This window comes from Seriola aureovittata, chromosome 10 (genome assembly GCF_021018895.1).
Source record: "Seriola aureovittata isolate HTS-2021-v1 ecotype China chromosome 10, ASM2101889v1, whole genome shotgun sequence".
In the NCBI taxonomy this organism is placed as follows: Eukaryota; Metazoa; Chordata; class Actinopteri; order Carangiformes; family Carangidae; genus Seriola; species Seriola aureovittata.
In genome coordinates, this window is record NC_079373.1 from 13,654,432 (window position 1) to 13,682,282 (window position 27,851).

At 38.2% G+C, this 27,851-nt stretch overlaps 1 protein-coding gene across 2 annotated transcripts; it reads left to right on the top strand.

The window, feature by feature from the left end:
• Window positions 1-307: 307 nt before the first annotated feature.
• chd2 (chromodomain helicase DNA binding protein 2) lies at window positions 308-26,879 on the top strand. Of its 2 annotated transcripts, XM_056387715.1 has the most exons (42): window positions 308-581; window positions 1,987-2,053; window positions 2,195-2,263; window positions 5,219-5,275; window positions 6,808-8,797; window positions 12,430-12,664; window positions 13,548-13,634; window positions 13,847-13,908; window positions 14,399-14,524; window positions 14,892-15,071; window positions 15,298-15,437; window positions 15,545-15,770; window positions 15,865-15,965; window positions 16,111-16,152; window positions 16,254-16,432; window positions 16,533-16,657; window positions 16,772-16,988; window positions 17,080-17,169; window positions 17,287-17,477; window positions 17,581-17,769; window positions 17,892-18,054; window positions 18,217-18,369; window positions 19,077-19,148; window positions 19,510-19,659; window positions 19,756-19,904; window positions 20,297-20,393; window positions 20,479-20,571; window positions 20,703-20,876; window positions 21,053-21,222; window positions 21,335-21,376; window positions 21,489-21,628; window positions 21,711-21,849; window positions 21,970-22,120; window positions 22,269-22,391; window positions 22,516-22,638; window positions 23,039-23,173; window positions 23,389-23,505; window positions 23,680-23,858; window positions 23,961-24,060; window positions 24,172-24,364; window positions 24,524-24,770; window positions 24,870-26,879. In XM_056387715.1, exons 5-42 carry the CDS (start codon window positions 8,652-8,654, stop codon window positions 25,153-25,155), a joined length of 5,532 nt encoding a protein of 1,843 aa, XP_056243690.1. In that variant the 5' UTR covers window positions 308-581; window positions 1,987-2,053; window positions 2,195-2,263; window positions 5,219-5,275; window positions 6,808-8,651; the 3' UTR covers window positions 25,156-26,879. The 2 variants fall into 2 exon arrangements, with proteins under 2 accessions (XP_056243690.1, XP_056243691.1); XM_056387716.1 differs by lacking the exon at window positions 14,399-14,524 and having other exon boundaries at window positions 309-581.
• Window positions 26,880-27,851: the final 972 nt, after the last annotated feature.

Below are 27,851 nucleotides of genomic sequence, written 5' to 3' on the forward strand. Positions count from 1 at the left end.
TAGGTGCCACTATGTTTTTACAAAATTATACCAATTTTTTCTTAAAAACTAGTTAATTTCATATATTAGAAAGTCACACAGGTTACTTGTTGACAGTAACCGGTAAATCTAAAATAAAATAAAAATAAACTATTTGATTTTACGGCTTAACGTGGCTTTGTACACCTTTATAATAATAATAATAATAATAATAATAAAAAAAACTATATAAAACATGTTTTGTTAACGTTACTTTGAGTTTTCTAAAAATGTTCCAAATATATTTCCTTGAGTTCAGGTTCCAGCAAGAAGAGTTTCGGGGTGTTTTACGGGTTCAGTGGGCTGCTAACGCTAGTTAGATGGGGCTGGAGAGGAAGTGGAGTTTGGCTTACGTTGAGAGGAAAGGGGGCAGAGCCGCTGAAGGATATCAGCTCAGGCAGAGGCGGAGAGGACACACACAACAGAGGAGCAAGGCGGTGAGGACGGAGAAGAGGAAGGGCGGAATGATGCGGCCGAAAGACCCACCAAAACGACGAAAATCGCCCCAAAATGTGGCACCGACCGGGGAAGATGACGGGGGATAGACACGGCCTGGATAATGGGTAAGAACTTAACAGTAATCGTGCATTAATAGCTGTAAAATACGAGCCAGGAGGTGTTTGGCAATATGGTGGAAAGAACGACAGTTAGACGCAGTGTTGTAAAAATGGCCATGGTGTGTTGTCGGCGAAGAATAAAGAACACGGTCTACAAAGTGTAAATTGCATATAATTGTGTTTTAGTTGATGAAATTTATATGTTTGCTAGCTCTGTTTTTAGTTAACTTAGTTCATATTTGGACAAGCACATTTGTTCTCGACCTGTTTGGAGTTATTTCAACCTACGCATTTAAAATTTGCTTTGTCCTTGAAAGGGCAAATGCCCTTGTCTGAATTTGCTCGACGAAAACACCAAAAATAAGCGAATGTTTCGTTTTTTAATTGATGTATTGAGACTGATTGACATCAATACAACAAGCTCGTGCATATTTTTGTTTATTTTCAGTATATATGCTTTTTGAGGTTTTTCATCGAATTATAAATCAAAAAATTTTTTAAAAATCAATAGTTTTTCGCCTGATCTTACCACAGAGTGTACAAATGTAGTTTATGACAAGATTTAAGTAAGTGTTAGATGCTTAAAACTTATTATTTATAAATAGTTAAATAAATTGTGACAAGTTGTCAAAATGCTCAGAATATGACTATTGACAACTACTCTTACATTGTAGACACTATACTTAACTATACTTGATTTATTTGTCAAATAAAGGTTCTATATGTTGTAAAAGCTCAGATATACTTCGAAATACAAAATAGGGTGTTGGCTTTTAACCCTTTGGGGTACTGAATGGAGAGGTAATTTAAATATGTACATTAATTTTGTTTTTCCATGTTACATTATACCTGCAAGACATGTAAATAAAGATTTTATGTTTGAAAGCTTCACTACAAGTATGAATTTGAGGAAACTTTAAATATTGCATTAAAATTAAATAAAGAAATAAAATCATCTTAATATCACAGTCTCACGGACAACCTTGTTGATTTATCTACATATAAAGACAAATACTACACATAGTAAAACAGATGATGTACAATCTTTTATACTAGATATTTGCATCTTAAACTATATTGTTCAATCCAAAGGATTAGTACCACCCTGCACACAACAAAATGTCCTCTCTAAGCTATTCTCAATAGGATGTTACTGGTGAAGACCAGTTTAGTTGCATTTGGAGCCACCAAGACATGTAAAAATGAAACATTTTCGTGACTAAATATGCAACGACTCATTATTAATTTTCTTAATATGTTAATGAGCTCTCAAACATTCTTTGAAATAATCTTAAATAGATCTTTTAACACAAATGTCCAGTTTATATTAGTTTTTTTCTACCAAAGTAAGCTGTGATTTTGGTTAGTTGTGATTACAAAACTGATCGTAAACATGTTTCATATTTTGCAGGTATTCCCCTTGATGTTTCACAAACTGCGTCTTAGAAGAAAGGAGATCCTCTTACTTGAGCGAAATGGTATGTTTTTAGTAACCAGCCCAGGCTCTGTGTTTTTCGCAGTCTTACTAGGTTCTTTGTCTGTACTGCCACATACATGTAGCCAGTAGGGTGTGCTGTTGTCACATTTCCTCTCTGAACCTGTACTTTTCTATTTTAAAGGGTTGACATTTAGTCATCGTGGAGTCGTGATTAGAGGGATTCAAGTGATTCACGCTGCAATGGGGATTTGTAAGTATCATTCTTAAGATAGGCTAAATGTTTACAGAAGATTCCTTGCATGTTATCTTTGCATTGAACATCGAATTGACTGTTTTTACTGACCACACAAACATAACTTAATAAAAAGCTAAGTGAACAGTGCATTTTTTCCACTTCAATGTCATTACTAGGAAGTCTCGCTAAATATAATTTCTTGCATCGTTTCTGTTCATTATAGCAGTTTATTTTGACTAAAAGCAGTGGCGATTATGTTTGATGGTGGGCTAGTTCTGCCCCCTAGTGTATGATGTGGCGACGATAAACACATTGATTTAAAATATATGTAGATAATCAAATACCTTACTGTGTGACAGATGCGTTGTGGTTAGAGAGTTTAAAATAAGTTCTCTTTGACTTAAATGCATATGTAAACTAAACTCTTATAAATTTTAGTACTGTCTCTTTTGACATATCATTAGAGTTTTACAAGTGATCATCCTGCTAAAACATGACAAAAATCATAGTACGTCTTATGTTTACCTCTTGCTGTGCAGTATCTTCTTCTACATTTTAAGTGTTAACATTACTTATATGGTTTGAGTTCACCAATTTCAGCATTTAAAGACAGATTCCTTATATTCTATTGCAAGAAACATTCAATTATTTTAAACTGACAATTCGATTTTTAATACGTCCATATTCAACTAGCTAGCTAACCTGTTCATGATTTCCGAATATTACCTTTTGTGATAAGTGTCCTGTGTAACAGAAACAACTGACAATCACATTTCAAGTTATATTTAAAACAATGACATTTTACAAAACAAATTGGCTGCTAGGCAAGAAGGGAATATGGTGGGTTTGCGATCCCTTAAGATTCGTCCAATCATGCCTTTGCAATAGTTATGGTGTTAAGACCAGCTGTGCGAACACTTGTACAGCTTCATTTTCATTCAGGTGTTTTTACCAATTTATTACTTAAAACTTGGATGTTGCGTTTCGCCATTAGAGTTGTGCGAAAACGCGAAGTTTAGCTCAGGTGACGTAGACTATGTTAAACATGTTGACCTCTAGTCACATTATGCAAATCTTTGCCAGTTCTTCCACATTAGTAGTTAGTAGTTTGAAAACCTGCACAAATATTTACAAATTTTGTTACATTTATATGTTGTGTTTCCATTTTGTAAGTTAGCAGACTGGAAATTTTGTGAGGGCTAATATGGCTATACAATTACACTGTAGAAATACAACTTTAATTGTGGCCCGTAGAGGGCGTCATGTAGGGTAAAAGAATTTTACCAATACCCATTTGTTTCAAATTATAGCTGTTTGACTTCATTATTTCCTCATTCCACTGCTTTTGGTAGGTGACACTTGGGGAAAAAATATCAGAACCAACAAATTTCAGCCAAATGAAAGTTAAAATAAGTTTAGTGCAGGTCTTTATTGGTAGCTGTGATTTATGTTTACTGCCAGAGGAATGTCACTCAAAATACTTCTGCACCAAAATCTGGATTAACCAGCCAGTCTTAAAATCAGATGAATTTAATTAGTCCCATGGTGGGACATTTGCAAAATATGAGGAATGTCTTACATTGCAACATATCAACAACAACAACAATTTCCTGAGATGAGTGATGCAACAAAATGGCATTTCTGGAACAATAACAGTAAGCATTAATTATCTACTTGTTGTAATCAGTACATATAGCCAATAATGTGACCATTTAACACCTTGAAAATATTTACATGAATTTACAGCCCATGGCTAATGAGTAAGATAAAAAAACTTTAAATTGTCTAAAGATACATCATTTGATATGCTCCATTTTATACAGCCTAACCAATTAAAATGCATATAGCAAGTTGGTCTGAACACAGAAAGTAAGAAGTAGCTGTAGAAACAGACAGGAATCCTTACAATTAAAAGCATAAGGCTAGAAATTTGCCAAGAAGAACGTAAAGGCAAACCGCAGTTAGCAGGAGTAATTTCTTGACTTGATAATATGTATTTGATGGATTTTTAATGTTAAAAAAAAGTTTCCCAATCAGTTGACAGCTCTTGAGATGCACGAGTTTCCCAAGAGCACCTAAATGCACCATACAGCACAAGAACTGATAACCCTGCACAGAGCAACATATGTTTAGCTTACGTCTACACATACCTTAGTTAAAAATGCAGTGTGCCTCGCTGACCATGCACCACAGGTGTTGTTTTCTTCTGACACATCTGTGCTAGAGTCGGTCTGTTGCAAAACCCTTCAAAAAACTTAAAGATCAGGTGTAATTACTATGATAATAATGAACATAATCAGTTGTAACTATTAGTCCAATTCCATTGGTGAAATAATATCAGTTAAACTTTCTTTATTTGCTTTATTGGCTTCCCATACATTATAAATTCCTATACAATGTTTTAAACCACACAATATTGATCAAGTTAGCTTACAATAAGTCGCGTTAGTAACAGTGCTTGAGAAGATTTCAGCATTGAAGGTTTTAATTAAGTTAAATATGAAAACATCCATTGTCAGTAGTGAACAAGCATAATAAGCTGCAGAGGTACGAAAAATGTCATTTAGGCTTTAAGGTGTCTGTGAAAATTGATTTCTTGAAGAGCAAAACCTTAGAAAAAATAACTTAACTGATATTATAATATTAAAAAAAACAAAAAACACTTAGAATATAGCTTTATATTCTCTTGGCCTTCAGTTTCCAGTATTCTCCGTATAGAACATGAGCTACTTATCAGTAGTTATCACTGTGAAGGTTGGAGATAACCGTGTATTTTCTCTCTAAGATTAACACAATCCTCCTCACTTTCACAGGATGTTTGCTGCAAAAAGTAGTTTTTGTCAATCACCTGTATTGACAAAATGCTTCAAACCAGTTAGAGCGAGCCACTCTGAGTGGTCCACTAGTTTGCTATTTTTTGTGTTGGTCTGGTGTATGGTAATACATGTGTGTTCCTTATCTTTTCTACAGTCGGGGCATTGACTGGTGTGAAGATTTCCGGGTTTTGAAGAGAAAGAAGACAGCTCTGTAAGTACATGTTTGACCTCAGTATTTATTCACTTTCTTTCTGAGCTCATGAATATAATGAATAGAAAACCTAGTTGCCACATGTTCACAGTATGCCATTTGGATTCCTAAAGAGGTTGAAGATACCTCCCTCCTATTTTAAGCCGAGCTTACTGACACATTTAGTTGATGTATTTATTGCGGCCATTCACTTAAGTTCTAATGGCTAGCTTAAGACCTAGATGTCAGCAAGTAGAAGGCATAAACAAAAGGGTAAGTCAATAAAAGTGACTTTAAGGTAGTCCATGAATAACAATTTTCATTATGTGACTACTTTCATATTAACAAAAATATAAGCTGATTTTGCTGTGGCTTTATGTGGACATTGGCAGTGTTGCCACCTGTTGGCATTGTATAGAAAAAGCCACATTTCTCCAGGAATTGCTATATTCCCCATTTTTGCTAAAAATCTTTTTTTTTTTTTTTTCTATTTTTTGCTCTGATAGGTTTTTTGCCTATGTTGAAAACCTGATAAAACACGAGCAATACCATGTCACAATTATTTTTGTTTTACTGCTGTATTTCAACGCTTTTAAGAGCATTTTTGGATGTAAGTAAATAACCATTGTTTGAAGGTTGCATTAATAATTACTGGATGCTACTATGTTCATCTATGGGTCAGTCATGTCTTTGCTTTGATGACTGGTAATCATTCTGTCAATTCAGGCTATGTATTTTATTTTGCATACACCATTGTTTGCACACATACGAGTGCTTTGTTGTTTTGATCTTAATTAGCTTGAACATCACAGCTGTTGTGTAATTAAGTGTTACGCATAATGCGTGATGTGAATTAGGCTAACTCCAGACTCATACCCCTGGTGGTCAGCTGATGAATTTTTTTTTTGCAAACTGTTGGAATATCTGCTCAACTCAGACTCCATTTTACCGATAACTTTAAATTCACCAAACAATATATTAATTCAGGACCCAACAAAAATTTGATAAGTTGGATCAGTATAGCTTGTTGCGCTTCTCACTGTTAACTTAATGCTAACCATTCTATATTGTAGGACCTTCAGCCAAATCTATTTATTTACTTCCATTTAATGCATTAAAAGTATTGTGTATGTCTTAATGGAGTTTAGTACATCAAAGTTTGGCTGTAGGAGAATACCTCCAACAACAGTAATCCCAAAATGAAGTGAGGCTGGATTACAAAATCACCCAAATCTTTATTTTGCGTTCTGTACATTATGTCGATATGATGACTTTTCATGAAAATTAATGGGAATGGCAACTTTGTTAAAAAAAAAAAAAAATCTAAAACTTTTTTTAACAATTATGTATTCTTACAAACACTCCTTTCAGCGTAACACATGCACTTGCGCAGTGCTAGCTAACGCAACTGAAAGCTAGCCACGTATGCTACTGAACTGTCTTAAATTTAGTCTAGTTTAGCATGCCTTTTTTAACTGCTGGACAGTGAATCATTACTCATTTCAGTTGCACTGTGGGCTTACAACTTTTCCTTCTTTTTTTATCCTATCAAGACCCCATTCAACTGGATATTGCTGAAGTGGAGACAGCGTTGTTTAACGTGAAGATGGCAAGTGATTTGGCAGTTAGCCAAATTTTGACAAGATGAAACCTTTTTTCTGACTGGACTTAAGCGTTTGGATTTTTATTTTTTACAACAACATGGACACTGGAACACCGTTGCTGACTGAATAGTGGACTCGTTGAAAAGTTACACTGTTGTTTTTGGGAAACACAAAACCAGCCATTGTACATTTGATATTCAAATGTTGTTTTTAAATAAAGTGTATGTCCTCGTATTTTTTCCTGGCTTTGTTTCATTAGCTATTTAACCAGAATATCATGGAGGATATTTGGCGTAATATTTTTATAACGTTGAAGTCCTTTAGCTCGGCATTGGGTTTTAAAATTTCAGTTAATTCATACAACAAATGGCTTTGGATTGCATTGACTTTGTGTCACTAATCATCCAAGTTTGACCTCGTAAATATGAGCTAGCATAAGTGCTTAAGCTGTGTACTGGGTTGACGAATCTCTTGAAGTAATGATTTCTTTCTTTATCTGGTGTTTCTCCACAAAGGAAACTATAACCTCGATTGACGAGTTAATGGAAACATTGTTAGTTAAAATGCACCTTTGTGCTTTAATCGGTCTCACTGTAAAATCTTTATGTAAGCTAATTTTAAAACAGTGGGGGAGAATACACCCATCTGTGTAAGAAACATAAAATGGTTTTGGTCAGACCAGAAATGGTTTCCAAAGGCTCTCTAAAATGGCTCCTGGTTGTCCTTCTTCCTGTCTGAGCAGGAAGTGATGCAATTGCTGCTGCTGCAAAAAAAAAACATTAATATACTTGTACAGCCTCTTTTTTTTTTTTTTACCTTTTTATGAAGTGGTAAGAAAGCTTTCAGTGTCATGCTTTTGTCCTCGGGCTGACAATGTATGTAAGTTTATATAAAAGCAAATTTTAAACATAATAAAAGGGGTGGGACTTAAACATCACCTGAGTGTGGGGTAAATGGAAATAACGTCAATCAAAGGCAAAGCATTCAGAGCTAGGAAGGAGCTCTAGATGGCGGCTGAGCCTTGGGAAGGGTGCCATGGGCTTTCGTCAAACCGTTTCTCTTGTCTGTTTTTCGACCGAGACCGCTTGATTTTGATGAAAACTTGAAGCTTGTGATTATACGATCGTTGTTTTAGCGGAAATTTTGGCGTTTGGTGTGGTTTTTGGGCTGATTTGTCGAGCCGTAGGAGCCGTCTGTGCTGAGGGAGTGCTTGTCGTTGTTTTCCATACTGGGCTCTGGCAGCCATGGCGCGCCTCCATTTTTAGTGTGCTGCTCGACTCTGTCGCTCTGTGTCTGACAGTAGATGAAGACTGTAAAGGCCTACAAGCTTTTCCAAGCAAGGCTCTTTTTTGTAATTTATTGTTAAGTTATTATTTTTTTTTATAGTTATCCTCATTCGAGTCGGATAAATGTTTAAACTCTGTGATAGATCGAACGTGAATCAAATAGTTCATTTATAGGCTACCACCTTTCTTCACATTGAATTGGTATGTTTACATTGTGTAATTCATAATTTACTGATTTTCTCATCCGTAAATGTTGTTTTTCTAATCCTTCATCTGATGACGCAGTTAGAATTAATTGCATGCGGCTTGATCCGTGGACTATATTGAAAGACATGCGATGGATATTTAACTTATTGTAACAGCACCTGTCATTTTTCTTACTTGGATTTAAATTAACGATGCAAGTAATGATCCTCAAATCTTTCGATTTAATGCCTTTTCTTGACTCGTGTCGCACCGCCTGGGCTTTAACTGCCATCTGAGCTAAGGCAATCTTGTGGGACTTGTATGATAGTTCATGCTTCCTGTAACTTTTTGACAGTAAATACCAGGACAAAAGATCATCCTATCAGCGATTTTCAGGATACTACAATGATGAAGAATAAAAATAAAAAACAAGATGATGAAGGATCGGCTCAAAGCAATGCATCAAGGTATGATCCCTATACTTTTTTACCTTTTCCATATCTGGTTTGATTGTTTACCTTGTCAAGCATGGTTGATCACCTGTGTATACATTTGCGACGTGGTTTTGATGAAGTGCACCAGTGTCACGAATGACCTTGCTATTGTTTAATAGCCACACCCTGATTTTCCTACCATTTCATTTCTTAACTCATTACTGAGGTTTCAGGCCTGTGTTAAGAGATCATAGCCCACAAGATGTGTGTTAGACCACAGGAAAACTCATTTGTCCTGTATTATGTTCCAAATGATTTGTCACAAATGTTTAATGTCCTGTCCCTATAATGTAATATGACCTTGTCTTACTAGTTGGTACTGCATTGCACCATTTTATCAACGTTGTTTCGTTTTTGTACAGAAACAATGTTTTTGCTTTGGCATTACTCATGGTCATTGATATGTCCGGTCTTTTGGATATGTTATAGATAATGTACTTTGTCGTTAGTTCTTTGACCTGAACTCAGTTTGCCTGTGGCTGCAATTTTTATTTTTATACCAATCTATACTTTTTATTTGAACCTGTACTTAAAGTTTTGACCAAGTTATAGGAAATACAAGTTTGATTATGCCCAGTTATTTCTGCTTTTAAGACCCCTTAAGAGTTAATGCCTTGTAAATAAATTTGTCTTGTTTTGCAAGGTTAGTAAAACTATCTAAAAACTACTTGTGTATTATTAAGTTATGTCAGTGGCACATGCTTATGTAACAGAATGTTAACCTTCAGCTTTATATTTGTTCCCATGGGAAGGTTATTTTTATTTTGGTTTTAGGGGGCTTTTATGAATGGATGGTTTCAATTTAAATATCTGACACAGAATGATTGTTTATGAATAGAATTATTAGATGCTTGCTTTTACTTTACACTGATCACATAAACTTACTGTGATTTTTAAATATCAGATTAAATTTAAAAGGTACTTTTGTATTAATCAGATGTTATCAGCTATATGGTGATTGGTGTGCTTATTGAAGCATGTGTGTTGATCATGTCTGATGCTTTTGAATGTTACAGCTAAACAATGTTAATTTTCTATTTAAATCTGGCTAAATTTGTGTAACTTGACAGGTAGCTTATAAAGGCCCTGTGACCAAGAGTCTGGACACTCAAATGTGGTGACTGTTTTTACACTATTGTCTGCCTTTCTTATTATAAAGTGTTAACATTTGCATTTGTGTATTTATCAACCTCAGTCAATTTATCCTATTCATATATAAGAATCAGTGGAAACATTACATTTTGATCAATAAAGATGATTTTTAAAACTAATCAGATCATTTGCATGGTGTCAGGACAATACAGGAATGCAGAAACAACAAGTGGCTAGCCATTATTTAAAAAAAGAAAGATGTTTGTATTTATTTAACTAATGCTGTATCCCAGCTTAGGTTCTTAGTATTAGAATTTCTGTTTTCCACAATTTCTCAACAAATAATGCAGCCTGATCTCAATAGATTGTTGTGTTCTTAGATAAAGACACAGAGAAGTTTGGATGCTAAATGCAGGTAATCACCCTCATATCATTTTACTGATGGTACACTGCAGCAGATTACATCACATTTGTAGTTTTTTTTTTTGTGTGATCTTGTGGCAGCCATTTTAGTATTTTTAGCTGTGAATGAAATATGTCCTCTGCCATTGATAACAGCCTAACTTTTTCAGACAATTGAACACTGTGGACATGCAGAGCAGAGTATAATGAGCAACAGAAAATCTGCTCACTTTATGTAACATAATATATCTTAGTAAAGTACTGTATGCACACTCTTCTGAGTCACAAAATGGCCCTTGCTTTGTGTGCCCAGCTTGCTCACTTATCTGTATTAAAACTCAGCTCAGAACTACATGGAGGAGGAACAGGAAGAGTTCAGACCTCGCAAAGCCTGCACACTGCACTGCTATAGGCTAGATTTCCACCTAGTAACATGTCAACCAATAGTAATTCGAGATTATGTCCCGCCCCTCCCACTTGTGACCTCACTTAAAGCGGAAGGAGCCATGCACTTCCGAGTTTGGCAGTTGGGGCTGTGAAATTGTTAACATTTACCACCACTTACTTTATAATTATTTAGTTCTCAGCAATGCTTTCATGTTCCCCTTAATTATCATTGCTGTCATCATCATGTTTGTATAAATAGTAGAATACACACGTGGTTATTGTTTACACATTTAATAAGGCAAATGTAAATCCTTTCAAATTTCCAAGTAAGAGTGTTGTTCACAAAAACACCCAATAGATAACATAACTAAAACCTGTATAATAATTACAATATTTGCAAGACATGAGCCCATATATCTGCAAAACAGTCCATTGAAAGCAGTGATTCCTGGAGATGAATTCTGAATGGGTATAGCGCCCCCATATGTCCAGACAAAATACTGCATGCAGATAAAGCCAGACAGGAGAGGTCACCATCCCAAGATAATTTTATCCATTGATGACTCCCCCACAATCAAATTAATTTACCCTCATTTTAAAATATTAATTAAACTTTGTAGTACTTATTGTATGCAAAATTGATAGAGTTGTATCAAATTTGAATTTCATTGTAATAGGATATATCCTTCGAGACACACCATCTTGTTTTCAAAGGGGTCCCTAAAACATTTGAAGGTACTTGTGTATAGTGACACTGAGTTTTTCAAATTAGTAATATTTTGTTTCAGTGGTCACCAGTCAGGCAAATTGGGGCCTCCTAAATGATACTCAGGATAAATCTGAGGGGGTCACAAGATGATTATTCTCCTGACATTTCTCTTTATTTTCTTTTTTTTTTCATGACATATTGAACATACTCACCTTTTCAGGCCTCTCAAAAAATCCCTCACATGACACGATCTGAAAGGAAACATAAGTTCGATGAACCTGCTCACAACTCATGTTTGACGTGTTATGAGGGGTCAGAAGTAGATGTTGCTTCAATTTAGTGATGAGCTGAAAAGCTTAGGAAACAGAAGCCTTGGTTCTGGACTCGCTGATGTGTATTTATTTAGCAATCTCAAGATACTCACTCATCCAAAAAATGGGAACCAGGCCTGATGAGGATATGAGTTTTTGATATAAGTAATTATGGTTCTTAATTATGGTCTTATTTTCATATAACTTTTCTTATACCTAGTGTGTTAGCAGAGCAGAAAGACTTAAAACTATTCAGTGGGTGTAAGCACTCAGCAAAGTGATGCCTTGTTAAATTACAGTTTGTCCCAGTTTTAACTTGTTATTTTAGTCTCTGTGACCTCTGAGGCTTTTCAAAATGACTCTAAGAGGATTTGTGTGCCTTAACGAGAATGAGGTTATTATAAGACTGTTAGCTGAGTAAGGAACATGGTGCATGATGTAATTAGGTTTCTGTTTCCTCTTGACTAAGAGTCGCAATTTACTCATGTGTTAAGTCCTTGTATTAACCTCTTGTATTTAGTTTCTCCATGTCTCCATGAGTGTGTGCAGTTTGAGTTTGAAGTTTAAGACATTCTTAAGTTGCTGCAATTATCAACTCACACTTTTGCCATCTTTTAGTAGGGTGTACAGTATAATATAAACATTAGCTTAGCATATATATGCATTGAAAAATCGAAAGAATGAACATTTTCTTGTTCCTGTAGCAATTCAGCTTCAGAGGAATCCAACCACTCTGCGTCGGAGTCAGGAAGTCAGTCAGAGAGCGAGCATGGCAGTGAGAGGAGGAGATCCCACAACTCGGAGTCAAACAGCTCCTCAGAGTCAGAGAGTCACTCCGAGTCAGAGAGCGAATCTGCAGAGTCCAAATCACAACAGACCACATCAGAAGTCAAAGACAAGCCAGTCAGAAAGAAGGAGCGTCTGGCAGATGTGAAAAAGGTAAAGGTCACTGAACTTTAGAGAGGTACCTAAGTCTTCAGTGGTAACTTACTCTAAAGCAGATTATGGTTTCTGTCCTCTAATAATAGTTAACTGCATGTAATGAGGCTAATGTGATTATGAAAGTTTGACAGTTGTAGTTGCATCCTCAGTTATGCAAGTTTTACTTCAGCCATATTGTATTTTTTTATCTTTGTGAGACTGTAGCTGTGTCCCAGTTCCAAAAAATAATAGTAGATTGTGGGTGGTGGTCATATACCTACAGAAACCATCCAGGAAAAACAAAAAGTAAGCATTAAATCTTTATGGCATTCATAACTTGCAGTTTTGATTGACATTCATGGCACACATATTGCTTAATTTTCTGTTAGTCAGAAAGTGTTAATTTTATATACTAACTGCAAAACAATATACTACTACAGTTAGTATGTAGCACATTCAAGCTGAAAAGATTAGCAATTGACTAGTCAACCAAGAGGAAAATAATAAACCATTATAATAATTAACAGTTTCAGTCATTTTTTTTATTTTCAAGCAAAAATGCCCAAATCTCCAGTTAGAGCTCCTCAGGTGTGAATATTTGCTGCTTTTCTCTGTTTCATATAATTAAAATCTGAATATGTTTGAGTTGTGGACTGTTGGTTGTACAAAATCAGACATTTCTAAACACCACCTTTTTTTTCTGGGAAACTGGGACATATGTCACTATTGCCTGGTATTTTATAGACTTGGGTTTTTATGTGCAGAATAATTGTTAATGAACCCCTCAGTTATAACCCTATGATACATACTTACAAATTACAATGGAACTGTGACGTTATAAATTTATATAGTGGAGCAGCGAATCTGTGAGTCTCTGATAGCAGCTTCTCTTTGATTACAGATGTGGGAAGAACATCCAGATGTGTACGGGGTCAGGAGGTCAAATCGCAGTAGACAGGAGCCGGCTCGTTTGAACATTGGAGCTGGGGTGAGCAGATGTGAATGAGAGCTTGAAGACGAACAATGAAACAATAAAGACAAACAACATGTAGTGTGGCCTGACTGCACAGATATCCCTGTAGGCATCAGCTGTTTGAAACTAGCCACTCGTGCCATCTAGTGGCTGTTATGTGGAAGTGCTTCAAATGGAAACGCAGCTCTTAATGGAATGTGTATCTGCTCTGTTGACTGTATTTACAGGGTAGCAGTGACTCTGAGGGCGACAGTCCCAAGAGAAAACCATCACGTGCTAAGAAAAAGGAGTAAGTATGAAGGGTGTGAACATCTTTTTGGGATTTGAATTATTATTTTATTATTTCATTTCCCTATAATTTATTTGGTAATGCAGCACCATATTCTTTCAAATCTTTTTGAATTCTGTCATATTGAGACACTTCTATAGAACTTTTTTGTTAACAGGATTTTATTATTTAACACTTGATCCATACGGTACTTTTTCACAGTTCATGTCTGTTCGCGTCATTCTGCTGCAAGTTTGTGTTCATATTGTGATTCTTATCATTTAATGCTTATTTGTAAATGGGTATCTGTTTGGCTCAGTATGGGCTCAGTTAGTTTTTAGCCAGCCAGGTCATATTTGATACATTTGCTTCAAATTTGATTGGTCAGATCAGCGGCCTGTCCCTGATTAAATTGGGTTGAACACCCTCTGGCCAGTATTTCATGAAATTATAATTGGTTATAGCAGTGATGGGCCTTGAGGGTGAACTTGTGGCATTTCTTTGTTGTAAGAAATATCTGGAAAGATGATGACTCAAATGATGAAGAGGAGGAGGAGGAGGAGGAGGAGGCTTCGGACAGTACAGACAGTGAGCAGGAAGAGAAAAAAGTTAGATCCAGACGACTTCCTGCTAGAAGGTAAGAGTGTAGCGAAGCCTGGCCATCAGACAGCTACCCACTGGTCATCTCGAAATCATTCCATATTGTGTGAGCAGTTGTTTGATTACACATTTTACCCTTACTTTGGAGTGACGTACACACCTGAATCCTTCAGCCTGATGTTCTAAACAGTATAACATCTATAATTACAAATTGATTTGAAATGTATTCTAATCATAAAACATGTTGCAAATATTTTTCAAATTATTAAATATGTGGCTGCAGTTTGGCAAGTGGCCACTGGACAGCCAGAGAGCAAAATCACTTGATGATCAATGATCCAGGAGATTGATTCCTTTTCTCTAAGTGGTTTGCCTGTTTGTTTGCTTAACTCTGTGTTTTATAGACCTCAGACCAAATCATCGACAGTCAAAAAGCAGCTGTCTCAGAAGGGAAGAAAGTCCAGGAAACCAGAGTCGTCGGCTGAAGAAGATGACGACGATGACGATGATGATGACGACGATGATGATGAGGAAGACACTCCCAAGAGACAGACTCGAAGAAGGGGCGCAACAAAAGTCAAAAGGTGCATTTTTGAAGTGTTTTTTTTTTTCCTCCAAGGATTTATTTTTTTTAAACATTTGTTTCTCTGTGCTTTTCAGGTATTAAAAATATTACAAATACATTTAGTTTAGTTTTATCAGAAGTCTAGACTTATGTTTTCCATCACGGGTAATAAAGAGTTGTTTTATTGATACATCACGATCACCTGTACGTCGACACTCATCCCCTGTCTTTCTGTTGTCTTACAGTTACAAAGAGGACCAACACGACTTTGAAACGGACTCTGATGACCTGATCGAAATGACGGGGGACGCAGGCGATGAACAGCAGGACGATGACAGTGAGACTATTGAGAAAGTTATGGACACCAGGATAGGCAAAAAAGGAGGTGATGCATTTTCACTGTTGTTTCTCACTATTATGAAAAATCATGTTGTTTCTCATTAAATTACATTCTGCCACAGTGTAAATACTTTTTTTTTTTTTTGCTTCTAGCCAACGGGGCTTCCACTACTGTGTATTCTATAGAGGAAAATGGGGACCCATGTGAAGGCTTTGACCCTGAGAATGACGAGGGTGAGACTCAGTATCTGATTAAGTGGAAGGGCTGGTCCTACATCCACAACACATGGGAGAGCATGGACTCTCTGACACAGCAAAAGGTCAAGGGACTAAAGAAACTGGACAACTACAAAAAGAAAAGCGAAGAGCTCAATTCATGGTGAAAATATTTGTCTTTGCATCAACATTTTGTTGATTCATTGATTGTTTGTCTTTTTAGAAAGTTTGATTTTTTACCTTGTCTTTGTTTGTAGGTTGAGGAGGGCGTCTCCTGAGGATGTGGAATTTCATAACTGCCAACAGGAGCTCACTGCTGACCTGAACAAGCAGTTTCAGATCGTGGAGCGTGTCATAGGTAAGAAGTCAATATATTTGCTGTTGTCTGTTAGTGCTGCATATATATATATATATATATATATATATATATATATTTTTTTTTTTTTTATATACAAATGTGTGTTGCACTTGAGCTGCACTTAAATGAATTTTGTTATTAACAGCAACAAAAACAGGAAAGGCACCAGGATCCTCCGACTTTCCCTGTAAGTCCCTTTCCTTATTTTTCACTGTCACATTATTTTTCAGTTTGCTGCTTCTTTTTGAATAGTTGGTCTAATAACTTGTCTGCATTTTTTTTAAACAGCTCATAGTCACAAGACACCATCCTCCAATGAGCCGGAGTATCTATGTAAGTGGATGGGCTTACCTTATTCTGAGTGCAGCTGGGAAGATGGAGCTTTGGTCATAAAGAAGTTTGAGCACTGCATAAACAGCTTCACGAACCGAAACTCCAACAAAACCGTCCCCTCTAAAGACTGCAAGGTGAGAGTCAAAACAAGTCTCATCTTTACTCTCAAAATTGAATATTTAAAAGTTAAACCTGCTCATAGTTGAAGATGTTTTTTTCTAACTATTATTTCAGGTGTTAAAGCAAAGGCCAAGGTTTGTTGCTCTGAAGAAGCAACCTTCGTACATCGGAGATGAGAACCTACAGCTGAGAGATTATCAGCTGGATGGGTTGAACTGGCTGGCTCACTCCTGGTGCAGGTAGTGTGGAAATGAATCTAATAATGTGTTGTCACAGTTATCTTATTTGAAAAAGACTGAGTGAAAATGGGAAGGGAAAGAAAGAGAACCATGTATCTTCTTCCTCCACCTCAGGTGCAATAGTGTTATCCTCGCCGATGAGATGGGACTGGGAAAGACCATCCAGACCATATCCTTCCTGTCCTACCTGTTCCACCAGCATCAGCTGTACGGACCCTTCTTATTGGTGGTGCCTCTGTCCACGCTCACCTCCTGGCAGAGGGAGTTTGACACCTGGGCCCCGGACATGAATGTGGTGGTCTACCTCGGTGATGTCATGAGCAGGAAAACGGTAAGATGGATTTGGATTGAGGGTTTTTTTTATTATTATTTCTGTGGTATCTCCAGAGTTTGTTACATAAACTTACTTCTGTTTTGTGTAGATCCGGGACTACGAGTGGGTGAACCATCAAACAAAAAGAATCCGTTTCAACGCACTATTAACCACTTATGAAATTCTACTTAAAGACAAGGTAGGTGCAATGATAAATCAAATGTTTCTTTATGTGTTGACAGTATATTTTTATTACACAGTCTTTGTTTGCATGAACAGAATCAATCACTTACAATGTCTTAACGTTTGTCTCCAGGGTGTACTTGGGAACATTAACTGGGCGTTCCTGGGTGTAGACGAAGCTCACCGGCTGAAGAATGATGACTCCCTGCTGTACAAAACATTAATGGAGTTCAGGTCAAACCACAGACTCCTCATTACTGGCACTCCGCTGCAGAACTCCCTCAAAGAGCTGTGGTCACTTTTGCACTTCCTCATGCCCGACAAGTACGTCCCGGTTTAGGCGTTGAATGTGATACTGAACTAAAGTAGCAGTTTGAGTTCCCGCCAGATATGAGTGACATTTTGTTATCTCTGTTGTGCACTGTAGGTTTGATTCCTGGGAGGATTTTGAGGACGAACACGGGAAAGGAAGAGAAAATGGTTATCAGAGTCTTCACAAGGTCCTCGAGCCCTTCCTTCTCCGCCGTGTCAAGAAAGATGTGGAAAAATCTCTGCCTGCCAAAGTGGAACAGATCCTCCGTGTGGACATGACTGCACAGCAGAAACAATTTTACAAGTATGATTTTATTTCTGGTTTTCTTATAACCTTTTTATTGCATCTGTCTTTCACATAAACCACTTGTACAGTAGCTGCATTTCTTCTCTCCATTAACTTAATTTGTTCCTGAATATCTCCAGGTGGATTTTAACAAGGAATTACAAAGCTCTTTCCAAAGGCACCCGAGGCAGCTCCTCCGGCTTCCTGAACATTGTTATGGAGCTCAAAAAGTGCTGCAACCATAGTTTCCTTATTAAACAGCCTGAGGACGTAGAGACAGAAACACAACAGGAACACATGCAGGTAAGTCTCCTTATGAACCCTCTGTAGCTCAGAGCGTTACCTTAGGATAAATCTGCTCTGTAAAAGAAACTAGGTAGGAACATAACAGTCTCAAGAGATAGCTGAGTGTTACCTAACTTTTCTTTATTTACAGTGTTCACACATTCACTTTGTATGTCACAGAGTCTAGTGAGGGGCAGTGGGAAGCTGGTGCTGCTGGACAAACTGCTGACCAGACTCAGAGAAAGAGGCAACCGAGTCCTGATCTTCTCCCAGATGGTCAGGATGTTGGACATTCTGGCTGAATACCTCGCCAAGCACCGCTACCCGTTCCAGGTATGATTTGCTCAGTTTTGGGTTGAATTCAGATGTTGTTCAACAATACGTCATGTCAGAGCAACATTTGGTTCCATCCTGCGTCATTGTAGTTAATCTGACTGATGCTGTGGTCTGCATCACCACCTAAAAATTAGTACCACCTGATATGAGTTTGAGGTTGCTCCAGGGTAAGCAAACCAATGATGTCCTTCCATGACTTGCACACAATTTCCTGCTTATTAAGTTATCACAGATCAAAAGGACAAAGATAAACTGCATTAAAGGAAGTATGTGACAGAACATAAACTAGAGCAATCTATTTCTAAGTGTAACCAGCTTCATCTAACAGTTTATGAAGTCAGACCTCAGGTTTTGACTGTTGTTTTTATTGGTGTTTATAGTGAAGGGGCTTGTGGGGTGGTTGTGTTGGGGGAGTTTGACTCGGATCGGATGTCAGTGTTGGTGAACACATACTTCGCTAGGCTGAGAGTTCATGTGGTTATTTATATCAGCAAGTTATTTTCAACCGAAGACCAGCCGGAGTCCTGCCAGTCTGTCAACTTGGGTTGTTTCTGCTGACTTAGTCTTAAGGGTAGGCTGTGATTAGTCTGAGCATATAGACGGTGTACAATGGCATGTAAAGCAGGGTGATGCCGAGGTTAGAGCAGATGGCTGCCCAGGAAAACTTCAAAGGTTAAATCTCTGTTTGCCTCTCTCCTCTTCAGCGATTGGACGGTTCCATAAAGGGAGAAATCCGAAAGCAAGCACTTGACCACTTTAATGCAGAAGGCTCAGAGGTATGTAATCTAATAATTTAATGCTACTGACTGATACTAACAGAGATTGAAAGTCTGGAAATTTGATTTTACCATAAATATTTGTTCAGTCTGAAGTAAATAGAATATTTCATTTTTTTAATAAAAGTATTAATATTATTGTAAAATCCCCATACCCACAATTTTTTGATTGTTTTAATATTACAAAAAGCATCTACAACAAAGGGGTGGCATTACTTTTTAAACAAATGAAGTACATGTTCAGCTTCCTTTTTTTATTTCAAAGTAGTAGCAGGCCTGGTGTGTATTTGATAAATGATTCAAAAAGAGTCAAATAGGAGGAACTTGAGATCTGGAGTGACAGTTTTCATCTGTTTTGTAGGACTTCTGCTTCCTGTTATCCACCAGAGCTGGAGGTTTAGGGATTAACTTGGCCTCAGCAGACACTGTAGTCATCTTTGACTCTGACTGGAACCCTCAAAACGACCTGCAGGCACAAGCCAGGGCTCACAGGATCGGCCAGAAGAAACAGGTAATCCACATCTTAAATCCATGGCTGTCCTCATAGATATGCTCCGTAATTAGTAAGATAATTGTATAAGAATATATCTGTGCGCTCCCTGTGTAGGTGAATATATATCGACTGGTCACCAAAGGAACAGTGGAGGAGGACATCATTGAGAGGGCAAAGAAGAAGATGGTATTGGACCATCTTGTCATTCAGAGAATGGACACCACTGGTCGAACTGTACTGGACAGCAACTCAGGAAACACTAAGTAAGATGTCAAAAATAACATATGGCTTTTTTGGCATATTCATTTTATTATGTCTCCACACCAGCAACAGCCAGGGCTAGAGGCATTGTGAATGCAATATCTCCGTAATGCTTTGAGGGAATTTCTTCAAATTTGGCACATTCACTTGGACTCAAGGCTGAACTAATTAGATTTGGGTAGTCAAAGCTCAAGGTCACTGTGAATGCGTACGAATTCACACAGCAATTATGACATAATTTCACAAAAATGGTTAATATTTCATATGATTCAGGATAAACAGGGATGTCAGCAGAAACTAGTCTGAGTGGCAGAGGCATACAACTGTGAAGTGGTAATTAATGTTGAGGTGCTGAAGCTCTCTGAGTGTTAAACATTGCTGCTTTTCTTCACAGTTCAAACCCATTTAATAAAGAAGAACTGACCGCTATTCTCAAGTTTGGTGCAGAGGAACTTTTCAAAGAGGCAGAAGGAGAGGAGTCAGAGCCACAGGTATCACAATAAGTGAATAATCTCACATTAAAAATGCCTGTTACATTTTTTTGAAAATTAAACCACAATGTCTCTGCTTCTGCAGGAGATGGATATTGAGGAGATCCTGAGGTTGGCCGAAACAAGGGAAAGTGACCAGGGCTCGAGTGCTACAGATGAACTTCTTTCTCAGTTCAAGGTATCCATGGGTTTGTTTTTTTAAATTATAGTTCACTATATAAAGACCTAATTTCAGACCCTGATCTATATTCAATGTTAGACATCCCTCCCCTTCAACTTCTATTCTTTTCTCTCTGCTTGTTGCTGCAGGTTGCCAATTTCTCCAGTATGGAAGAGAGCACTCCAGAGTTTGAAGATAAGCCCATTCGGGAATGGGATGATATCATCCCAGAGGAGCAGCGACGCAAAATTGAGGAGGAGGAGAAGCAGCGGGAGATGGAGGACATCTTCATGTTGCCCAGAAGCAGGAGCTCTAACAAGAGGGTAAGAGGAGATTTTACAGATTTATTTGAGAGAGTGAAAATGTTTTTAAATCATTTTCCAGTAGTGATGACCCAACACCATTATATAAATAAAGCCATCTTCCACCAGCTTCTCAGCTTTTCAATCAGGTCACAGCGATTTTTTCAAAGTGCCACTCTGGTTTTTGTGTCTTTCAGGCTCAGGCCAATGATAGTGATAGTGATGTGGGCTCCAAGCTGAAGCACCGCTCTTCAGGCTCAGAGAGCGAGACAGACGATAGCGATGATGACAAGAAGCCAAAGAAGAGAGGCCGACCTCGAGCCCGCAAAAACAACGTGGAGGGTTTCACTGATGCCGAGATCCGCAGGTATAGGAGTATTCTGTACATTTTTATTTGTGTTACAGTGAAGCTTAGTTGCATTTGCTAGTGTCCTTTCATGATTAATCAATTAATAATGTATTCAAAATGTCATTAACAGGTTCATTAAGGCATACAAGAAATTTGGGTCTCCACTTGAAAGGTAAGCATATTGATAAACTATATTGATAATCAATGTATGCCTAGATCATTTAATTGCCAAAGTACGACCAATGAAGTTGTTTGACAAACCAAGTGCTCTCTTCTGTATTCAGGTTGGAGGCGATCGCCCGAGACTCTGAGCTGGTGGACAAATCCATAGCTGACCTGAAGAGACTTGGTGAACTGATTCATAGCAGCTGTGTGACTGCAGTGCAGGAGCACGAGGAACACCTCAAAGAAAACCCAGTTGAAGGTATATTGGTTTTTCTAGTTGAGAGTTCTCTCAGATTTTTTCTAATTTCAAGGCACAAAAATGATGCATGTTATTTTTGCAGCCAAAGGTCCTGGGAAACGGCGAGGAATTAATATCAAGATCTCTGGAGTGCAGGTCAATGCCAAGTCCATCATCCAGCACGAAGAAGAGTTTGAGCCGCTGCACAAAGCAGTGCCCTCCAACCCCGCTGAGAGAAATAAGTAAGATACCACTGCAAATATAAAGGGGAGAGTGGGCTTTGTATTATGTTCAAGATAAGAGGTTCAGAAAAGGTGCATGTGTGTCGCAGATTAAACTTGACAAGATTCTGTTTCCCACAGGTTCAAGCTGACCTGCAGGGTCAAGATAGCCCACTTTGATGTGGACTGGGATCTGCAGGATGACATTCAGCTCTTGCTCGGTATCTACGAGCACGGCTTCAGCAACTGGGATCTGATAAAGACGGATCCCGACCTTAAACTCGCTGATAAGGTAAATATCTAAAATCTACCTTAAACATGGAATTGGAGGTAGTTGTTTGATAATTAAGATAAAATAGAAATATAAAAGCACAGGCACAATCTAACATTAAATGAATGTGTTTAGATCAAGCAATCTAACATTTACATACTCTGTACAGATTCTCCCAGACGACCCAAGCAAGAAGCCTCAGGCCAAACAGTTGCAGGCGAGAGCTGAGTATCTTCTCAAGCTGCTGAAAAAAGAACAAGACAATACAGACGTGCCTAAAACAGGGGAGGAGGTATGCCACTATCAATGACAGAGCCAATCATCCATACTGTTTTCAACACATGGAGTTTGTCTTTGATCCACACACGAGGCCCCCCACCTACCAAATCGCTCATGCAATCCTTTTTTCTCTAAAGGTCAAAGTGAAGAAGAGGAAGCCCCGAGCGAAAAAAGAGAACAAGATTCTCAAGGATGAACAGGGCAACGACATCTCCTCCCCCCGCCTGTCCGACAACCCATCAGAGGAGGGTGAAGTCAAGGTCAGCCATTAGATGAACCATTGCAGTGTCACGTGTGTAGCATATGTGCTCCTCTTAAAGATGTTTACTACAGTACAAATACGGGGATATGTGGAAACATCTTTTTATTTCCCATACCTGTGTCAGGTATGAGAAATTAAAATAGGTATCACTTCAGGTGTATTGAATACACAAAATTGTCGTGAAGTGCACCACATTTCCATCTAGTGTTGCAGTGATGTTATAACAGTCAGTGTGTGAATTACACACCAAACTGTAAATGAGATCTTGCATTGTAGGAACAGTGTTCTACAGTGTAATCACCGCAGCAGAGAAGTGTAATTCAGTTTCTAAGGTAGCAGAGTAGTCGCACATTTACCATGCTGTTGAACTTACATTGTCTTTTCTCACGTTTGAGCAGGATGATGGAACAGACAAGTCCCCCGCCAAAAAGAGACAAAAGAAAAAGGATAACAAAGAGAACAAAGAAAAACAGGGAACCCTTAAAAAGGACGGGGACAAAGAAAAGAAAGGTGCCAAGCCCAGAAAAGAAAAGGTATTTCAGAAAAGTATTCATGATATATATTAATATTCATTTACATTAATCTTTGCTGTGCTGCACATTATTATAACATTAAAATTCAACATGCAGCTAAAAGAAAGTGGTTCAAAAATCAAAGCCTTCTGCCTTCGTATAATGAGTAATCTATTAAAGATGTGAACAGCGCACATGGATTAATTGTCTTGATTTCTGGTATTTTTGCCTTTCAGGCTAAAGGAGCCAAAGGGAAGAAGACTCAAGGTCCAGTTCACATTACGGCTGGGTCTGATCCCATTCCCATTGAAGGAAAGGAGGATGATGAACTCGACCAGGAAACCTTCAGTATTGTGAGTTTCTCTCTTTATTCTTTGTTTCTCATACTAATATTAAGTCAATGGAGCTTGATCAGTAATGTATAAAATGACCCTGGCTGCAGAGTTGTGTATATGTTATGGTCCTTTTTTTTTTTGTCCAACAAGCAGTGTATTTCAGTAATCTTATCAATTTGTATACATGTTTAGTGTAAGGAGCGCATGAGGCCAGTGAAAAAGGCCCTGAAGCAGCTGGATAAACCAGACGAGGGTCTGTCCGACCAGGAGCAGCTCCAGCACACACGCACATGCCTGTTGAAGATTGGAGACCGAATCACAGAGTGCCTTAAAGCCTACAGTGACCCAGAACATGTCAAAATATGGCGAAGGTAAGATGATTAGATATGATCTTTGTGAAGTGAATCATGATGGCAACCTGTATAACTCGGCTAATGATTATTATTTTGTGCCTTTTTTTTTTTTTTTGGCAGAAACCTCTGGATTTTTGTGTCAAAGTTTACAGAGTTTGGTGCAAGGAAGCTTCACAAACTTTATAAAATGGCACAGAAGAAGCGATTGCATGAGGAGGAGGTAAGTTGCATTCTGTCTCAGGTTGATATCACACTGGTTTATTAAGACTCCTGGAGTGAGCATGATCTCTTGTGTGTAACCAACGCTGAAATTCTCCTGTGGCATTTACAGAAGGAGCAGAAGAAGAAGGATGATCCTGCTGGTAGGGTAAAATCTTTCAGACCAGAACCTTCTGGTTCTAGTCGAGACTCCATGGGTACACAGCCATCGTCCAAATCCGCATCTCACTCGAGCCAGCCAGGCCCCCACGGACACCACAGAGAACCGTACAATGCGGCTAATAAGCGGCACTTTGGCAACGATGGTACGTGTGAATAGGTTTGTTTCAGGCGCAGGTATAATTTTCTGAACAGTGAAATCTAGACCATAAATAGCATTACACAGGATTAAACAATTAAACCTTTTCAATAAGGAAATAAACAAACATCAATCATTGATATTAACCTTTCATAATTAATTGCAGATCGAGGAGACTGGCAGAGGGACCGTAAATACAATTACCCCAGTAACAGCAACCAGTCATGGCAGGGAGACCGACATCATCCATATGACCAGCATCGCTACAAGGATCACTACGGTGATCGACGTCCACATGGAGACACGTATCGCAGCTCAGGCAGTTACCGCAACAACAGCTCCCCCCGAAAAAGGCCGTATGAGCAGTACAGCAATGACCGGGACCACAGGGGTCACAGACCCTATTACGACAGGTGAGGTTTTGTTCAAGCCTGATAAAACTTGTGATATTTTTAGATTTCATTTTTTTGTTGTTTTGGGGTTGTTGTTTTAATAAACTTTCCACATTCCAGGCATCCAGACCCCAAAAGAAGACGTCCTGATGAATTCCGTCCCAACTACCACCAGGGACGGGAAGGCCCTCTCCAGGACTTCAGGAGGATGCCGGAGCACAGGCCAGCAGGTCCACCTGGATCGGAGCACTACAGCAGGCCCTTCCACCCTGACAAACCTCCTCCACTGTTGGACCCTCGCTCCCCGCAGGCTCAGAAGTCTCCCCAGGACTCCCGCTCGCCACTCGAGCGACCTGTAGAGCCCAACGCTGTGGCAGACCCAAACTGGAACAACAGGAAAACATAAAGCCTGCCAGTGCTGTCTAAAAGACTGATCTGGGTGTTTTGTCCAGGGCTAAAGCCACATATTGCTGCTGAAGGACAAGTCTGGACTCGCCAATCATAAGCTCACAGTTGGAAAGGGAATCAACATGTTACCCTCTTTACCAGCAAAACCAAACTATTTTGCTCCCCACCCATCCCCACCCCCCACCCCCCCAGTGACTGTGGCTGTGAATGATTTGTGCCCTGAAGGAAGACGTTTGCTTCCTTCTGTCATCTTCACGATGGAAAAATACTAAAACGAGCTTCTTTATTTAAATGAATTGACTCGATCAGTCAGACATGGTAAGACTGAGTGGAATGCTCATGGATGCTTAGTCCCGTGGACTATTATCTAAAGAGACTTTAGGATACATGAACTGATGACTGATCTCAATCCTAAAAGTGCCTGAAGGTTTTGGCCTTTTTGAATGGTAAATGTATGGGATTATTCCCAAAGGAATCATGACATGAACATTATGTTTTTTTGTGTTTAGCTTTATGTCTTTCAAATGATGTCATTAGAAGATTTCAGTACAAAAGAATGTGTAATGTGTTATCATCTGCACCTTTGAAATGTTTATCTTGAACATGTAGCTGAACCGAATCATGGAGTCTCACCATGTGGGTTAAAATGGTGGCGTGACGGGACGGCCTAGTTGTTTTTGAAATTTGAATGATCAGTCAAGCCAGTATGTTTCCTCCAAACACTCAACAGATAGTTTGAAAACGGTTTTTAACAAATTCACATTTCTCATGTGTACAAATAATCATTATTTCTTTAACTCTGTATCTGTATAAATCATTGCAGTCCTGTTGCTTTTTTCACTTTAATCACTTTCCTCCTCGTAGGCCCAATGAAATGGAAGCTTTGTAAGCAGTATTTATTGCAACAACTTGTGGAAAGGTTCATAACACTATGACTTGGAACAATCCTTGATTTTTGCCTTTCAGTATTATGATGGTTAAGAATGGTACTTCAGTGTAGTTAAATTAATTCACCCATCTTTCCACCTATGTAAGTACTTGATGAAGTCTGAAAATGCTACACGATAACATTTTCTTTCCTAATCTATGGTTTGGAAACTTTGATTCACACACAGTTGTGCAGTTGCTGGTTGGTTGTTAAAGGGTTATCAGAAAGTTGCTGTTGACATTTCATTATGTTTATTACCTTTGGTCACTCTTTTCCTGTGCCAAATCTGGTCCTGCTCTGGCCCTCATTTGTTTTTTTTTGTTTTTTTTTTTTAGCTTCTCCATTTGTGCCTTATTTATGTGTGTATTATCATACTGTATATTGGTTCATGGACAGTACTGGGGTCTAATACAGGCAGGATGTAGTATTAAATGGTCACATTTTAAGGAAATATAAAGGTTAAATATATAAAGGATAAATCATAATTCAGTGTAAACTGGTGAAGGGACCACGTATTCTGGTAATTTGTGATGTGGTTCTGTTATTTCTGAAAGAGTTGACAATTTGAGGGGAAAATATAAACATAATTCATCTGTGTTTTGTCCAGGGCACTTAGCCGACCTGTTACAGTGATCAGCCAGCACATCTTTTCTTCCACATTAAGCAAGCTACAGTTCCTGTATCATATGTTCTTTAAGAGTCTAAATAATTTATATTTGTGACAAAACCACTCTTCATGAGAAATGTGCTGTACATATGTTTGGACATATGTAATAAACTTTGTTACACAATGACAGTTTGTTTACTTTCATTTCCTTATACTTGGTCTCAAATCTCATCCAGAGGTGTCCTAAGTAAGTTTGGAGTAGGCAGCAGCTACACACTTACCATGTTTTTTTTAAACAAATGATGTTAAACTGCTCGAAGATAAAAGATCTGTCCCAATACTCACACATCCTATACAGCCTGAAAAAATTTATCATACGATAGATTCAGTATGAATACAGTCAAATTTCGACATGTTAATGTGAATCGCCCTGATGTTCACATTAACCACATCTATATTCATTATTCTAAAAAGTTCAATAATTATATTAGCTATGAAATACAAGAATGCTGCTGAGCTTGAAGGACAATAACAACACATACACTCACCCAGCACTTTATTAGGAACACCTGCACTTGTTTGTGCAATTATCTAATCAGCCAATCATGTGGCAGCAGTGCTGTGCATAAAATCCTGCAGACACAGGTCAGGAGCATCAGTTTGTGTTCACATCAAACATGAGTAGAGAAAAAAATGTGATTTCAGTGACTTTTGACTGGTATGATTGTTGGTGCCAGACAGGCTGGTTTGAGTATTCCTGAAACTGCTGATCTCCTGGGATTTTCACACACAACAGTCTCTGGAGTTTATTCAGCCAGAAACACCTTGTCGCTGAGAGATTGGAGGCGAATGGCCAGACTGGTGACAGATGACAGAAAGGCTATGGCAAGTCAGATAAACCACTCTTTACAACTGTGGTGAGTAGAAAATCGTATTAAAATGCACAACACAATGAACCTCGACACTTACTGCACCTTTGCCACAAGTGCATTACTGAAAGTGGACGGCGTAATGAAGGAGGATTACTCAGGACAACATTAAGCCAGCAGCAAAAAAAAAGTTAAATCTTGTTAAATCTTGGACACAGCACACATCAAAAGTGGACTTGGGATGTCCGAATCATGCTAAAATTAAGCCTCAACTCCATATGTATGAGGAT

What these genes read in the sequence shown, in the direction of transcription:
- chd2 (XM_056387715.1), top strand. Translation starts at nt 8,652, where the DNA reads ATGATAGTTCATGCTTCCTGTAACTTTTTGACAGTAAATACCAGGACA. An exon ending in AAATTCTACTTAAAGACAAG is followed by an intron (nt 17,170 to 17,286) that starts GTAGGTGCAATG and finishes GTTTGTCTCCAG; the next exon opens with GGTGTACTTGGGAACATTAA. An exon ending in CAGAGGAGGGTGAAGTCAAG is followed by an intron (nt 22,639 to 23,038) that starts GTCAGCCATTAG and finishes ACGTTTGAGCAG; the next exon opens with GATGATGGAACAGACAAGTC.